Below are 18,016 nucleotides of genomic sequence, written 5' to 3'. Positions count from 1 at the left end.
GCATCATCAATCCATATGTAAACAGAATATTATGTAAGAAGACACAGAACAGTGACCATAAAATCAAAATGAAATATATAGCAAGCAAGCAATTGATATTATTAACATCTGACTCTAAACAACGAAAAGAATCTAAGAGTCCCTCCCTTCAAACGAATCTCCAGTTTCTTCCAGCTCGGTTTCTTTCCTCTCTCAGGAAGGAATGTGTGCCTAACATTTTCCTATTGCAGACTGCCGGGTCAACATTCGAAACTGTTTGTGTTTCTGCAATAACCTTTCAGATTTGCTGGACCAGTGCAAGATCAAACACAGGGTACTCTCAAGCCTCAGTATGGGGGAACACCGTGACAGCCTGGATTGCCAGTGAAGCAAATTCTTTCCCAGCACGCTGCATTTCATTGTCAGGGTTGGGTGCACCCCAGACAGAGGTGCCAAAGCAGTTAAGGAGTCCAGAAATGTTCAACCCCAACCTGTCTGCCAAGGTGTTTGATGGAGTTTGCCACTCAGGCAAAGATCGTTTGTACCCAGGCCCTCTAAGTAGCAGAGTAAACATGGTGCTGTGAGTTCAGGAAGATGTTAACAGGCAGCGCTGGGCAGAGCAGAGCTGAGAGGCGCCTGTGGGCGTCACAGTGAGAAGGTGGCTGTCGCAGCTGCAAAGCCCTAGGAGGAGACATGTGGAAGCGCTTGCTACCTTAAAAAGCAATGCCTTTGATATTTTCAGAAAACCTGTTCGGCTGCCTGGAAGACTCGGGGGAACAGATCTGTGCAATATTTGGGAGCCCAAAAGGTGGTTACTATTGGTGGTGCAGAACAGCCTAAGACCTTTCCCGCTTCTTATTACCATCATTTATATGTCAACCCAAGAATTGATAGCTGGTATCTAAAAAGGAATGCTATGGGGATATTCCCCATGTCTGCTCATGGTACATCAGCAGTTTATGGGGAGAAGACAGACCATACAAAACAATGATCTGTGTATAGTATGACTGCTTTTTTTTTTTTTTCTTTCTTGTAGGGGCTGAGAAACCATCAGAGCCCCTGTAGATGTCCATCGTTATCTTCAAGAACCCCTCTGAGTTTTTCTCCACTCATACTTCATTATTGATATTTTGTCATTGACCAAACCCCCCCACAAAATTGCCTTCAAACTAAATCAAAGGGAAAGAAAAAAATCATAACAAAACAAAACATAGTAAAGGGAGGCTTAAAACCAGAAAGCACATCAAGATGTGTTCTGCGTTACTTCAGTTGAGTGGGAATGACCAAAGGAAGCAGCCCGTGCCATCAGCACACAGCTGGAAAACTGCACCCATGGCTCAGGAGTTGTTGATGGTGGCTTCTACACCCCCTCACCCCCACCTTCCTTCCAGGAATTAGATTCCAGCTCAGTGGTGATAAGTTTCCAGTGGGGCAAACTACTATAACAGGGACCTGCTTGGGACTGGGATGAAAAATCAGCTCCGAGGACAGTATTTTCATTTTTAGACAGCTGTCTGGGGAAACAGGAACTGATTAGTGAAGGGGCAGGGGAGCACAGACATCACACCAACAACAAAGAAGGCAAAACACCGCTAACTGCAGAAACGAGGGGCTGCCGGAAGCCAGGCGTGAAGCACAGAGTGGCAGTGGGGAGGGGGCGCCCTGGAGGTGCCCGGGCAGGGGCACTGGCTGCTCTCGTTTTCAGAGCGAAAAAGCTTGCCAGGTGTCAGGAAGGTGAGTGGCTGAGTGTGCTGGCTGAAGAGAAATGGTGAGGTCAGCAGAAGAGAGAAGGTGCTTAGAAATTGTAAATAACACCAAATTAGGACTTGCCATTTTGAGAATCCCGAACCCACAATCTGGATAAAACACGAAAATAAAATAAAAAGCTGGGGATGTTAGTATATTTTATTCAGATTGGTGGGATCTGGGACTGGTAAAATAATTCACTGATTGATTACCTGCCTTATTGTAAAATCTAGAAGTAAAGAGGATGATAAAAGTCTGCCATGACCCAAACAGCGGCTGTGCCCTCAGGTGCATCGAATCCCATGAGCACACAGGGGTCCATTTGATCAAAAGGACCAGGTGGCCTACATACCATTCAATAAAAGTTTGGTGGGGTCCAAAATATTTTACCTTCTGAGATTTACTTTGCTTTCCACTTAGAAAAGTCTCTTCCAAATTTATTAAGAAAGGGCGCATACGGAAATGAGTAACCTCTCAACTACTCCGAGGCAGGCCCGGGTAGGCCTGCTGAAATCATGGACAATTTTCATCATCCTCTTGGAGTTCTAGAACAGTGTGGAAACCAGGAGAATAAGGTACCTGCTGTGTGGACTGTTGACAGAGGGTCCAGGCTGTGAGACACTACGTTTGCCTCGTGGCTGTTTGCAATGAACAGGGGTAAAGAAAGAAGGGTGTTCAGTCCAGGCAAATAAAGACGAGCTACTGATGAAAATTAAACTACAAGTGCGGCAAAGGAAAAATAAATCAAACGAAATGATCAGTACCCATGAATTAAGGAAACTGGCTTTTCTTTTGCGGGAGAAGTGAAATCAATTTATATCTGTGTTTTTAGCCATTGAAGAAACATAAATTATGGTTCGGGACTCCACACTCCAGTGGGTGTATTCCTCCCCACTTTTCATGGTCGAAGCATAAGTAACTTTATAGTAGCCAAGAATCTCTATAATTTACTCACAATAAAAATAAAGATCAATATACCATGCCACATCATATCTTTTTTTTTTTTCTTTCATCTTCTGGAACACTGAAACAGTATTATAATTTGTAATAGATATAAAATAACAATGGTAATATGAAATTGTTCTTTGCAGGGTGAGGAAGACCCAACCAGTTAAACACTCAAGTTAAATAAAGGCTAAAATTTGAATCGAAAAGCCAGTATTCCTTCACATTCTTAAACTAGGATCTACAGGAAACTAGTGAATGCAGTAAAAAAAAACCAAAAACAAACAAACAAAAAATCCTAAAAAAAGGTCATAACATTTATCAGCATAGAACTTAAGTGTTTATCACAAAAAAATACAAATAAAATCAATACTTCTAAAAACTAAGGAAAACGGAACGATAATAAAAATCAATATAATAATAAAGCTGGACAAAAAGTAACAAAAAAAAACAAACCAAAAACAAGCTTCTAATTACACAGAGAAATCAAGGTATAGAGGGTAGCAGGGGCCAAAATTTGTCTTTTGTGTGCTGGTGAGGCAGCCCCTCAGGCCCATGGATGAGTTGCCTTAAGTTGTTGCCATTTTGGGGGGCAGCACAGTCACTGAAAACCTTCAGGACCACTCAGGAGCTTCTTTTCTTGAGAACCTCCACTTATCAATTCAATGGCCTCATGAGACGCTCACAGTTCTATCCACCTCTGGCTGAGGCACCCTTTTAAGTGGAGCCTAGTTTTGTAGGTGGACGATGGTGGTGGTGGTTTGAAGGGAGAAGCCACCAAAGGGACAAGGGAGCACCATTCTAGAGATGGCCCTTGGAGCACGAAAAATAATGTGTCTCCCTGAATACCAGCCACATATTGATTCTTTCGAAAAACAGAACTGCCCTTCTCTGTTCCTGAGTGTGGGTGGGGAGGGCACGTGGCAGGGCTGAGGAAACAGGGCTTGACTGTCACTGTGTGACCGTTTCTTCTGTTTGGGGACTCCTGCTTTGTCGGGGTGTGGGGGCAGAGTCTGTGGACCCTGGTAGGTACAAACACTGTCACTCCCCAGTGCTCCCTCCCATGGGCCAATTGAAAGTGACCAGTGGAAAATTACCGTTCTCTGTCTGTTTGGGGTGCTTCGTCCTGACGTAGGACTCACAGATCCTGAGGTGTCCAGTTCATCAGCAGACGACCAGGAAGACAAATCCTATATGGGGAACAGATTCTTTTGACAATGCCACACCCAGAGCCATGGAGGCCCTGTCCACACACACCTCATCTCCATCCATTCCCCATAAAAATCAAACCGTTCCTTGGGAAAAATAGAATCAGACAACTACAAGAAAAATGGTTCCTAATTCTTCTAGTGTATTGAGCTTTCCTGGGTGTAAGTTTATCCCCTTTGGAAAATACAGCTCTAGGTTTGTTATTGCTGTGTCACCTGTAGCTTTATTATCTTTTAGGGACATGGGTGTGTTTGAGTTGAAATGGAGGGAGTGAAGAAATTTGCCTTAGAGCTGCAGGTTGCTCAAGCCACAGAGAAACCAAATCACTTAAGTTAAAAACAAAAGAGAGTCACCCAGGAGCCTACCCTTTAGCACCAGCCTGTACTGTTTCAGGCACCGCTGTTACTTGGAGCAGACTGTTCTTTTGCATATTCAGAGGGGGACAACGTGTTTGTGTGCACATAACAGGATTTCACAATTGAATGAAGTTTGACCAAGGATCACTGTACTTGCAAATGCATTTCTCAAAACCAACATTACTACCATGATGCAGTCGACTTTAGAAAATAAGAAATAAAAAAATCAGGGCCGGCTGAGTGGCTCAGTTGGTTAAGAGCTCGCTCAAGAGTTTGAGCTCTGAGCAACAGCGGTTCGAGTCAGCCCGAGCTGAGCAGNAAAAAAAAAAAAAAAAAAAAAGAAATAAAAAAATCAATGAGCAGAAAACATTTTCTATGAATTAATTGCTGTTGATGTCAGGAGAATTCAACCTCCTAGGGTTTGAATACAAAACTCATATGCAATGATTGGTTGTGACCTACCAACAGCTATGTTACTGAAAACATATAAATTCTTAAATAAACAAGATAAAATCAAATGCCACAACAGTGGTAGTAATAAGGTTAGCAGTACAAATTATAGGCGGTCTTTTGGGTGTAAAAGAATCAAAAACAGTGTCCTATTATAAGTTTATGAGTCGCTTTGTTATGTTGAGACAGGACTTATAAGAGCCATGACAGAGAGTAGACACTCTATTCTGGCAAGAACTATATTCAAAGACTTTCTAAAACAGACACAGGTAAGAAATCTTGGAAGAGATGCTACACAATGACGTCTGTGTCGCGCTTACCTGCTGACTGCTTGACACATCTAATAACCTCTCCAGTTCCATGATGTGACGACGGACCTCCTTCAAGAGAAGTTTGAGCCGATTTCCAATCACATGGACTTTTTCTTTGGCTTCTAAGCAGTCTGTGCCTTCAGTATTCACCAACAGCTGGCAGGACATGTCCTGCAGTGAGGCCACTTTGAGCTGGGATTCCAGTAGCTCATGCTTTATTTGCTGTGTGTATAACAAGAAATAGTTTTCTAAGAACTTCTGATAATTGGAAAGAGTTCCATAGTGCCGAATGACATAACTTTCACTTTGTGGGCAATTACACCTGAGCGTCAGGACGCTGTGCTCACACAAGAGAGGAAGCAGCAGTCCATGGCATTCGGGAATCAGGGATCTATGTTTTAATCCTGCCTCTACCAAAAAAAAAAAAAAACATTCTAGAAGAACCCTGAACCTTCCTGGCCTCAGCTTTCTCATTTGGTAAAATGATGATACTGTTTCTTGCCTAGTCCACAGTAATAAGTATTATTGAAAGGTTCAAAATAGTGAATATATTTAAAATACATAGTATTATGTAAATGAGATTTAAGATACTCTTCAACAGAAAAGTAAAACATTATCATAAATACAGCAAACCTCAAGTATGTCTAGGTCTACTCTGATAGCTGTTCAAGATTTCTAAAAAGATACATGGGCAATTTATCATTCACAACTTCAAGTCTGAGGTCAAATGTTTGGTGAAAATGCAGCAGCATAGTTATTTCCTTTCAGTCTCTAAGATCTTTACGGTGCTGAATTAAAAGATACTGATTCTGTTGGTTAGGTTAGTGAGCATTAAATGTTAAGAAACAACATTTTAAAACAACAGAAAGCCACCAAATGCAAATCATTTTCTACTAATGGAGCTCGACTACGCTTCTTTATTTTCTACAAAACCGCTTAAGTACACCGTACGTTATATGGTCCAAAGTTCCTTGTAAAAGAATCCATACACAAATGCTGCAAGTTTCCTTTTGAATTTTGTGCTAGAAAAAGTCTCTTGCTCCTTGAGAATGGGTTTTCTTTTTGTCAGATAATAAAAATAATTTAACTCATCGCATTTCCCTTTTTGTTTTCACTTTCAGAAAACTTAGTGCTAAAGTTAATGTTGAATTTGGTACACTTAATTCCTCTTAAGAATCTTAGAGCTCTCTTTCTATTTTAATATCCTTTTACTATAAACCACCCAATATACTTTTGGGACATAGATGTAACAAATACAGTTTAAGTTAAAGATAAGTATAACTTCCCTATTATAAAAGACCTGTTTTAATAAAAACAAGCTAATTAAGATTAAGAACACCTACGTTTTCTACAACTGAGCAATGAATGACTTTAAAATCAGATTCTAAAACTAGTGGATGCCATCTTCTATGCACACGTTTGCTTCACAAAAATTGGAAACCATAAGGAGCAAAGAAAGAGCAAGTTAGAGACTATCACTCAAAAGGTAAGAAAAAATACTACCACCTACATTCATTTTCTGTAAATGAAACGGATCGCTGCTAAAAATAACCAGAGGCTGCTGGAGTTCACACATCTTACCATAAGCTGTTTGTGATGGTCCTGGAGTACCTCTGCATCAAGGGTAGAATCGATAGGAACAATTTCATTTTTCCTTCTGTCAATGTTCTCCAGCATGAGAAGCAAACCATGACTCATTTCATGAAAATCCTAGGCCAAAAAATACAGAGCATGAAATCATCTTGAATAATATACCTTTCTTCCCCTCACAGTGTAAATTCCCATTCTTTACAACTGCCACGTTGGTTTTAAGATCTCCTATACAACTCCTTTCTGAAGAAGGCACCAGCGCTGTTGCACTTGTCTGCATTCACATTCATACCAAAAGCATCAAGTTTATATTACTTGAGGAAAAATTTAGACATAAGGAAAGTTGGTTCAAAATACTTCATTTCTAGGGCTATTATATAGTTTGGAAGGCAGCAACTCTTCTCCTCTCACTTCTCCTTGTATTCAAATCTTCTCGTCTTTTAAGGCCTAAATCCAATGGCCTATCTCCTTCACTCATCCATTTGTTCATCCATTTATTCAACGTATAGTTCCTGAAGATCTCTTGTGTGGAAGGCACTGAACCAGGAGTGGATACAACAGCTTGGGTACCTTATTTCAAGGAGCTATTACTCTTGGGACACATGTACACACCTGGAACGTAGGGCTTCCCTCCATGCTTAGAATACAATCCCAACTCCTCGCCAGGACCTACAGGCCCTGCCCGGCCTGTCCTGACCTCCTTCCCTCACTTTCTTATCACTCCGTGCCTCTCTGACTACATTCTCATCACACTGACCCCTGTTTTGCCCTTAAAGACACTAAACTCTTTCCTGCAGCTGGGACTTCCCCCTTTGCTCTCTCTCCTTCACGGAAACAGCCTTCTAGTGTCAGCTCAAAGGTCCCTAGAGCCTCTCTGACCAGCCTCCCAACGTGGCTTTTCTCAGTTACACTTCTCATCATCTGTAAGGACCTTGGCTGATCATTTAATTGCATTCATATGGTCTGTCCTCTCCCCCAAGAGCTGAGGCTGTGCTGCACCCTGCCTGCTTAGTGCAGTATCTGCCAGACAGTGTACACTTGGCAAATGTGCTATGAATGAACCAGTAAATATCTGTAATGCTCACTTTGAGTTTCAAGAAATGTCTTCCTACGTGCTCAGCAAATATCTGTTGAATGAATGAGTGACATAAATGAATGAGTCGAAGAAGGAATGGTGAGGTTCAGATAAATTTGTGGGAATGTTAGCTAGAAAGGAGATGGGGTCTAGCTGATGAGAGCTATTGTTCACATGTACAAGTTCTCCGGTAAAATGAAAAGTTTGGGCGTAAAGTGATCTCACTCTTTGATTTTGGGGAGTAATTGCATTCGTCTAGTGACCTTGATAAATCAAGTCACCGTCCCAACTACAGTGGACATGTTTGGCTCTGGAGCACGGCCTGCCTGAAGCCCCACGGACCTGACACTGCATCAGGGCGTCCTGGAGCAGGCCCCGCCAGTCCTCTAGCAGCGAGCACACCCGGTCCCAGCGCGCATTCATCTGGGACAAGCGGTCCTGTAGGCGCTGGCTGTCCTCAGTGCCGGCCTGGGTGAACTCAGAGCTGCACAGGTTAATGGAGAGGATGATGGCTTTGCGATGGTCCATAGCTTTCTGGAGCTCCTGAAAAGGAGAACAACCAAACAAGAAAAATAACAATGAAAACATGAAAAAAAAATAGTCTAAGACTTTTGGAAATGCTTCGTCCAAATAAAAAGATCCATTAACTAAAACTGGCCTTAACAGGATGGCTAGATAAGATACAGTGGGTTCACATCACTGAGAACCATGCTGGAGTTAAATGAAATGGATGAGATATACACTTGACCACATAAATAGATCTTAACAAAATATGGCATAGAGCCAAAGAGTCCGACACAGCATGATATGTACAACAGAATAGCATTACGAAATTTAAAATACATGTGCACACACAGAAATCTACCTTATTTCGTGAATACATATGAACAAAGAATACTCATTAAATATTTCAGAAAGGCTGCCATGGGTTTGAGGAATGAGGATTAAAAACCAGTGGGGAGAAAAAGAATAAATAAATGAAGTTAAGAGGAATTTTTCAGGAAGTAACCATAACCCTGTGCAATAAACTAAGGAGTATGATTAACTCAACCCCGAGCATTGGGAGTTCAACAACAAAACAAAACAAAACCTGGCTCCAGTAGTTCTGAGCAACAGGAAATGTGCTATTTGTTCTAATGTAAGAATCCCGCTTCACTAAACCAATGATACCTGAAGTTCTGTGCAGAGGAATGAAATGGGAAGCTTGATAAGAAAGCAGATCCCTGGGCCCTGCCTCCTACTGTTCTGACTCCACAGACACAGGTGGTGGCCGCAGGCTGAGAACATGGCCTGTGTCACAGGCCACCTTCCTGTGATGGCAAAGTGTATGAACTGGGGGTTTTATCAGCTAACCAATTTAGTTTAACTACGCGCGCGCGCGCACACACACACACACACACACAAACAAAAACAAAAATAACAGGCAATGGATTTTTTTTACTTTCATTTCCTCCAAATCTAGAACTAAAATCCAACAACTTGAGCACATGATCCTGTATCAATAATTGAATAGCTGGGTACTGTTTAAACAACCCCAGAACAAGTTAGGGTAGTGACCCTGCAAATCACATCTACCCAGGCTACATTTCCTTATAACGTCTCACTATTTCTACAATGTTTACAACTTGTCTTAATTTTTCACTTTTCAGTAGATTCTTAGCATGCTATCATGTAGAGCCAGCCCCAGAGACAGCGTAAGGTCAAAAGATGTTGTGGAAGGGTATCTGGTTATTCCACTGAGTTATCCTCAGAAAACAGACAGGTTTATCAGGAAGGGGTGCAGAGGAGGGTGGGTTTTTCTTATCACATAGGCTGAGTGTCAAAGGTCTCACTTCTGCATCCTAATCTCGCTTAGGTTGCAGACTCTGGCCAACACCTGCTTCATCATCTTTTTTAAGAAATGTGGTTTTAATGCAACACTGCTGCTTTGCATTTCCCCAGAGAGGAACTAAAGTAATTCAAGTACACTAGAGAAAAACGCGTTCTACAATCCAGAGGATGTAAATTGCCTCTCCCATCTGATGCTTCATCCTGAAATTGATGGGGCTGGTGCAGAGTCTCCTCTATAACAAGACGTTTGAGCATCTGTGGAGAAGGCTCACTTCTCCGTTTGAAAATTTAAAACACAACCACCACCAAGGCAAGCCACAAAAACATTACCCCAGGGCCGGCTGAGTGGCTCAGTTGGTTAAGAGGTCGCTCAAGAGTTTGAGCTCTGAGCAACAGCGGTTCGAGTCCAGCTGCCAACAGGTAGCAGGATGGCTCAGCTTAAAAAAAAGAACACAAAAAAAAAAAAACATTACCCCAGAATAAATAGCACACACAGAAACCAGAGACACAAAAGCAAGGCGCTTAATCTTGAAACCTCGAGAGCCTGGGTGGCTCTGTTCTGAGGAAGCGCATATCTTGATGCTCCCCAAACAAAAAGACAGAACCAGAAGAGCTATTAAACAGAAACTGAGCTCTCAATCCATAGCACGCTTACAGAAGCCACTACATATTAATGCATTTCAGTAGCGGGCTAAGGAGGATTTCTAAGATCCAGAGAGAGTGTTAAAGGAAGTTATCTTGAGTACTACACCCATACAGGCATATGTCAGGGGTGTTAGCACAATTACTCCACAGCTTTGTTTTGTGTTGTTCATTACATCGAAAATTGCTTCTGCCATTACTATAGACTATTCCAGAAGTTCTGCTGACTCCAGAATGTCAAATGATTTCAATTAGGTCTCCGCAAACTCGCACAGACAAAGTCTGGAGAGGATTCCTCTCCAGCTCTAGATATAGACTTGTGGGAACCCAGTGATAGCTCTATTTCCCTGAAAAGACGTGAAATAGGTCCCAGAGGTACCTGGATGGTTCATGACATTTTAACTGGTCACTTTTTAAGCCCCAGTTCATGAACTCATATTGATTATTTGCATGGGGACTAGTTCTACCATGTGGTGCATCTTTCTGCCCTTCCGAGCCTTCTCTATAAAGACTCTGACTGGGGATGGCTGAGGGAAAGGCGGGCACTTGTGTCCCATTCTGTTGAGAAGTTCTCTGCTGCTGTGTCACAGCAGAGCTGCTAGAGCTGGCGGTCTCCTGGGACCAGGCCTTCTGCATGGCAGCTTTCTGGCTGGCTGCTTTGGGCAAGGCCAGGGCAGCTACCTTGAGCTTTTTTATTTGGAGCTCGATGGACTGGATGTCGGTGCTGAGCTCCAGGCGCTGGAGCTGCTCCAGCTCCTCCTCCGTCTCTCCCAGCCAGGTCCAGACGTTGTTCAGGTCGGAGTTGAACTGCTGCCACTTCTGGAGGTTCTGCTTCATCCTCAGCTCCTTGCTCAGGGCCTGAGCCTGTATGAGCTCCCATCGGTCAATCACGCCTGGCAAGACATGACAGGCACAGAATAGCAAGGCATTTCCCCGCCACACATGGTCTAGGAAATGCGTGAAGCATACATGGGTGGTTAAATAGCAACAGAAGAAAAGTAAGCCCACTGGGCAGCTCTGTTGTTGTCAGCTGTACATAGTGTCATGGCTGTGGCTTTCCTACCTGCATTCTGAATGAGAAAGAGAGTAAAAAAATAGCTACATAGGGTTTACCACTGGAAAGAGCTTTATGAAGTACAAGGCAGCAGTGTGCATGAAGACAGCATTCAACTCTTGGTTTCTTCTCGAACTCTGAGAGCATACATATAAAATGCCTGACTAGTGATGCTGGGGACAGTGCGTTAAAATAAATGCTATATGAAAACAAACAAACAAACGAACGAAAACGTGATGCTTTTCACTTCTCTCTTCCATCACAGAGAGAAGCTTTCAGGACAGTGCAGCATAGAAGGAGGTAGCAGCATGGCGGAACTTGGGCGCAGCACACTGTTTCTGAATCTCCCTTTCACTGTGTTTGGAATTGAGCGGCACTCACTCACCAGCTGTCTGGGTTTCTGTGCTATTCAGGTTGACAAAGCCCGGAAAGTTCTCTTCTTCTTCCTTCAGTTTGTGCTCCAGCCTCTTCACGGAGTCTATGCTGCCGCTGCATTCAGACAGCAGTTTCATCTGTTTCAACACAGAAAACAAAATTCTCACGTTTGCATGAGTGCAAGACCTTCTGGGGGAAAATGTCTTTGTAGCGCCTCAGAAAGGACAGTGACTGTGTTTTACTTCTGTGCCACTCTGCCCAAACAAGGTCAAGTTCTTTATATAAATTGCTAACCGGTATGCTGTACATCTGAAGTTAATATAAAATAATACAGAACATCATTAAAATAAAATAAAATGCAAAAAATAAATATAATATGCTTAGCATTATAAAAAATTTTTAAAAATTAAAAAGTGAAAAAAAGATCAAGTTCAAAAACATGCTTCTTATATATGTGACACCTTCATATGTACATAAAGCAATGCCTTGAAGATATACTTTGCATATGTGGTTTTGCATGAGAAGCCCTCAAAATTTCTTTTACATTTATGAATCAAGCCCATCTGGGATTTAAAACTTAGAGCCCTCAGCTGGCATTACAATACATGATTTTTGGCAAGTTGCTCCCTCTTTCTTAAACTGAAATGTGGGAACAGCCATATTACCACAAATCTCAATGGAACTTTTTTTTCATTACATAATTAAAATACTTCAAAGCATAAAGGAATAAATAGTAAAGCCAGCTGTTGCATGAGAAATTTTAAGCATTGTTTAACAGGCATTAAGGGAATAAATTCTAACACCAAAGGAAAAGCTTCCAACTTCATGTTTTAATATCATGCACACTATTCAAAAATTAAAAGGACAAATCATTTCAAGGCACTTTGCTATACTGACCAGAAAGTTATCTGTCAAAGCTTTTAACAAATCACAATGCTATTAAGTGACTGATTACTTTTGACTGAGGTTGAGTATAATCTCAATGATGTCAGCATGCTCATCAGGAAATTATATAATATTTTGGGAAAAAAGAGGTTTTGCTATAATAGAAGTCAATATAATGGGCCAAATTGGACAGGAAATAAACCCACACTTGATCTCTCTTCTGTAATCATGAGGCTATGGACATCGGCATATATAACTAGTAAGGTTTTCTTCTCTGGTTGCAAAAAGCAGTATGCATGAGTTGTCATTAGACTTCAAGTAATTAATTTTTCTTTCCTTTTACTAGGCGGTCTTTTTGGGTTTAAAAAGAAGATACGAGGCATGGAAGAGATTACCTTTCAAATTCTCTTGCTTAAATATGTGTAAGAAAGAAACCAGGTCGTTCTCTGGGAAAAATTATATGGTCAGTAACTTGGGCAGAGCAACTAAAGTCATTACATGCTTCACTAAGAGCTTTAAAAAAAGAGATACATATCTCTCAGCATCTTTTCTATATTTCCCTCTTGTTGGAATTGTTTTTTCCAGAAGAAGCATGATAAAAATATTCCCATGGCCATTCAGTGAATCAAACCCAGGAAAATAACTAAAAAGATCTCGTGTTAGTAATTTAGTAGCTAAAATCTGCTGCTCCAAGGATAACCATGGTCCAAAAGTTACTAGCTGAATTTGGGAAAATGCCTAATCACTTTCAGGAGCTAAAAGCATTTTGTTGCTTTCAGTTAACTGAATTTACTAAGTTCTCTGTTTAAAGAAACAGGCTGCTCATTACAGTAGGTTGGTGGACCCGAGCATGGTTCTCAGAAGGTAACTTGCTAAAAGGGCTTTGTTTTGCCCATTCACGCCCATGAGTTCAAGGACAGCATGGTGTTTGGACAGCTCAAAGCCCCTGTGCCCCAGACACACCATTCCTTGTCACACAACTGTGATTTCCAGGTACTTGTCCGGATCATGGGGGTTAGGATACTCACATAGCCTCGGTAGCTGGAGTCGAGCTCGGGTCCCGTGGGAGTTTTGCTGCGGATGATATTTTCAGTTTGCTGCATCTGAAAGCGGCTGTCATCCAGGGCTTTGTCCAGTTGTCGGATCTGTGACTCTAAGCTGCTGGGATCCCCTGCATTGTCAACCATAAGAATCTTTACAAGTTTTGCAAGCTTGACATGCATGGGAGTTTAAGAAATTATTTCCGTTAAAGCTGTATAGAAATGGCATGTGTGTGGGTAATTATAAAGCAGGTTTAGTATTAACATGCCTGTGGGTTAGAAGTTTACACGACCAGACCAATGAATGTGTTGGACTGAGTTCTAGCCGGCTGGATATCGCAGTAGGTACCGACGGCCTGTATGTTGGCTCCATCTTACAGCTGATGCCCTAAAAATCTGCATGTTGTGAGCTGTGGAGGGACTTCCTAAAAAACCAAGGTGGTGCCTTCTGCTCCCCAATAACTGGGGTGTAGTTTCTTCTCAAGCTCTCTCTGCAGTCACTTATGAAGTAGAAAAAGATATGCCATCTATTTTTTTCTTTCTGCATCTTAGTAGAAGATAGTACCACTGAGGTGCCAGGTGGCTGTGTCTTTCACATCAGGCATGACTTCAAGTTAAACAAGAAAAGACTAGCTTGGGATATATATGTATGGAAACGCCAAAATAGCAATGACACTTTTGTTTAAAATCTGAAACAAAACCAGGAGAAAGCTAAGATGTTAGCATTTCCATCTACACATGCTCTTACTCATAGCCTAGAACTGCCGGCTCATTCTCCTTTCAGAGATGTAATGACTTTTTGCAAAGTGTGTGTGTGTGTGTGTGTGTGTGTGTGTGTGTGTGTGTGTGTGTTGTAGTCTTTGAGCTGCATAAGAACAGTGATCATCAGAGTGAAGCTAGCACAGGGTGAAAGCAGAACAAATATTAGTAAGCTTTATGAATTTTTTCTGCTTTTTAAGAAAGGTCTAGGGCCGGCTGAGTGGCTCAGTTGGTTAAGAGCTCGCTCAAGAGTTTGAGCTCTGAGCAACAGCGGTTCGAGTCCAGCCCGAGCTGAGCAGCCACTGAGCTGCCAATAGGTAGCAGGATGGCTCAGCTAAAAAAAAACTAAAAAAAAAACAACAAGAAAGGTCTAAATACACCTGGAAGAGATCCCTCACTGGGAATCACTTAGGCAGTCATCATTTCATTGATGCTACATTGCTTCCTGATCTTTTGCTTTCCTTCAAAACTTAAATGTAAACTAGTAACGCTGCAATTCAACATCACGCCACTGTGTCCATACCCCAGTCTCTCCACCCTCCCTCCAAGTCAATGACTGAACTACATCCAGTTTGTCTAATGCAACATTAAGCAAAACTTTTTATTTTTCTTTCTTCAGTTCTTGTTTTAGGAATCATTCTGTCCTTAAAGGAAAATCTAAGTCTTAAGATACTGTGGAATACATTTTTCATTTCAAATTATTTTATGGGGTAAGACTTATCAAATAAACTTAAATGTATTTTTAGAGCTGAACATCTGGTCTCACTCCTTGTCTAACTTGTGACCCCTGAGAGCAGGATAAGTGGCGGGTCCCAGGTCACACACACAGGCTGGTGGATTTGGACAGGAGCCCTGAGACCTGACTCTCCAGCCAGAGAGAGGTCAGTGACCCATCAAAGTCACAAAGTCAGTGCTGCTACAATCAAGTAGGGTGCTAGGGTATCAACTCCGATTGCCAGGGTTTCCATCTCTTCTGCTGTTCGTGGACATCACAGGTCTATTCTTAGTGAGACTGATTACCGTTTAACACGCTGAGAAGTTATTTCATGGTGCTTGACTAGTGAAATCTTATTCTTGATGTTGATCAACCAAGTGTGTGTGTGCCGCGCGCGCGCGCGTGTGTGTGTGTGTTGCCCCTAGTACAGCAGTAAGAGAGGGAGGTTCTGCCTTAACATGCTGGTGCCACAGAGCTGTGAGAGGTACAGGAGATGTGCTAAGAGGAGAGCTTGTTACAGGTGAGGAGAGAGGTTAGCTCCAGCTTTGGGTGCCTACCAGAGGTGTTTCTGATGGCACTTTCTGTGAGTTTTATATAGGCCTCAGGATTTTCGGGGATCATTACATCTGCAAAAAGAGCACAGTCTAAGTTGATGGGTAAGTTCGGAGACATTGATTCCCTTGTGGCAGGAAAACAACGTTCCTAGGTAAAAAAAAAGGAAGTTAATCATTGCAGACAGATGGCTCTGAGCACACAGAGCGCATGCTCACCACAGGTTTCCTGAAGTGGATCCTAATAAGGGCTCACACTGGGTGAGAGTGTTTTATGAGCCAGGCGCTGTTTTAAGCACTCATATCCTCACAGGAACCCTACGGGGAACACGGCGGTATTATTCCCATTTTATCGATGAGAAAGCTCAGGTCCAGAAGAATTAAGTTACTTATCCAAGTTTCAACAGCTAGCAAGTGACAAAACGGGGATTCCTATCCAGATAGTCAGAGTCTAGAGCAGCCCCGGAGCAGGCCGACAGAAGTAACGGGAACCACGTACATAATTTTAAAGGCTCTGATAGCCACATTGAAAAATAAACAGATGAAAATAATTTTAACACTTTACTAAACCAATACATCCAAACTATAACATGTAATCAACCTAAATATTATTGCTATTTTACATTCTTGCTTTGGGTAACTCTTTGAAACTCTGTATGCTCATTTAAGTGCATTTGACGCAGCAAATCTCATTTCGCCCAGTCACCCTTCAGTGCTCAACAGACACACTGTTGCTAGTGGCCACACACTGAACAGCGCTGCTTTAGATGCCAAAGGCCTAACTGTTGGACTGTACTGTGAAGACAAAATAGAAACGAGAGAAGTCACATCTTTCACCAAAATTGCCTCAATCGTCACTTACGGAGAGCACTTGTTAAGATTTCTCACATCCCTTTTATTCTTTGTATTTCCATGCTGCTTCCTTAGTTCAGGCCACCATCCTGTGTCCTAGATTATGAATGTGTCCATTTGGACTCTTTTCCTCCCCATGTGCTCCCCTCTACATTGCATCCCGACAGGTTCTTGGAAAACGTGCCTCTGATCGTATCACCTCCCTCCTCAGAGCCCTGCTGTGGCTCCCCATTACCTTCAGGGTAAGAGTCAAACTCCTTTCCATGTAAACAGGCTGCTTTATGACCAGGTCCTGACTTGCCTTTCTCCCGCCTCTTCCCAACCCACTCCACGCTTCCCAATCTAAAGCCTTGTCATTCTGGACAAGCGTCCGGTGACCCAAACCAGTGTGGCTAATCACACAGCTGGGATGGGTGCCCTCTCCTTCCCGCCTCTGACATTGCTGTGTCCACCTGATTGACTTCTACTCATTCTTCCAGTCTCGACTCAAGCGTCCCTTCCCTAAATCCTTTCCTCAAAGCTCCTTGGTGGTGCTTGGGGACCACCATGTGCCCAACATAGCGCCAAAGGTTTCTTACCCATTGCCTGTGTGCCACACTAGAGTGTAAGCTCTTTGGGATGAAAAGGAACTATGTGTCCCCAGTACTTAGCAAAGCGCTTGTCACATGGTAAGAACATAAGTACATGAGGGATAAATCAATGGCCATGCCCATTTTGTATTTGATAATCACGGGACTATCCAACTGTTCCCTTCTGTGCCATTTCCTCTAATGGGAGAAGGAAGAAGGAGATTCTGCTGAGCGGACATGTTTCCAGTAAAATACCCGCTCCCCGCTCCCTTTTACTTTCTTGCAAGCTGGCATACAGGAAGAGCTCTTTCCTACCTGATAAGCCAACAGCTCCTCTGAGGTAGAAATCTTTGTCTTCCTGGCCCTCTTCATCCTCAGAGGGCAGAGTTCTGGACACGGCGGACTCCAGGTCACGACTGAGGTCATAGTCATGGTCCCACTCCAGGGGGATAGAGTCCACACTGGCAGGGGTGTCTCGTCCTGACCGTTCGCTCCGGAGGGGCTGGGCGAGTGAGAGGGAGGGGTTGGAGGAAGGCGGAGGGGAGAGCACATTGTCGGCAGACGTGTCATGCCAGTGGAGGTCCGAGAGAGCTGCAGAGTCATCCAGCTCCAGGTCAGACAGGTCATGCTCATCGTCTGGGAGCTAGAAATGCAGTCAAGGCAACTCTGTTACTGTTGCGAGCAGGCAACCCCCTGACCACTTCTTGTTCTGCTCTCACCAAATCTCAGTATTGAACCTTACCTGGCTCCCCCTCCTACCTCAGTGGGGATAGTTTCAAACTTCCTGTCATCACATGAATAAGAATCTTCTGATCACTTTTAAAGATGTCTCATAAGGTCACCTACCAAAGCCTCAGTTTTATCATTGGCAAAATGGAAACAATATTAAAACCTACTTCAGAGAACTGGTATAAGATTAGATAAAATAATACAAAGGCAACCCAGTCCCGTGCCTGCAACACGAGGTATACAATGGCGCCTATCAGGAACAAAAGGAAATCCCTGAAAAACCTTAGCTGGTCCTTTGGAAACTTAGATCCCAGATACAAAATATATTTTATCACAGAAGATTCCAAATAGCCT

At 42.7% G+C, this 18,016-nt stretch overlaps 1 protein-coding gene across 1 annotated transcript in view; it reads right to left on the bottom strand.

The window, feature by feature from the left end:
• The window catches only part of SYNE1 (spectrin repeat containing nuclear envelope protein 1), a 455,684-nt gene that overhangs the window by 5,983 nt on the left and 431,685 nt on the right, over positions 1–18,016 (bottom strand). The window contains exons 136-145 of the mRNA XM_019638911.1: positions 17,249–17,576; positions 15,519–15,587; positions 13,476–13,618; positions 11,573–11,699; positions 10,815–11,026; positions 8,004–8,204; positions 6,578–6,706; positions 5,006–5,218; positions 3,768–3,860; positions 2,305–2,363 (exon numbers count right to left, since the gene is read on the bottom strand). Of these exons, the coding sequence (XP_019494456.1) occupies positions 2,305–2,363; positions 3,768–3,860; positions 5,006–5,218; positions 6,578–6,706; positions 8,004–8,204; positions 10,815–11,026; positions 11,573–11,699; positions 13,476–13,618; positions 15,519–15,587; positions 17,249–17,576 (1,574 nt within the window). The remainder of the gene's footprint in view (positions 1–2,304; positions 2,364–3,767; positions 3,861–5,005; positions 5,219–6,577; positions 6,707–8,003; positions 8,205–10,814; positions 11,027–11,572; positions 11,700–13,475; positions 13,619–15,518; positions 15,588–17,248; positions 17,577–18,016) is intronic.

Source organism: Hipposideros armiger, unplaced genomic scaffold, assembly GCF_001890085.2.
Source record: "Hipposideros armiger isolate ML-2016 unplaced genomic scaffold, ASM189008v1 scaffold_41, whole genome shotgun sequence".
Taxonomy (NCBI): Eukaryota; Metazoa; Chordata; class Mammalia; order Chiroptera; family Hipposideridae; genus Hipposideros; species Hipposideros armiger.
The sequence above is the reverse complement of the archived record's forward strand: the minus strand, read 5'-3'. Positions and strand labels throughout refer to the sequence as shown.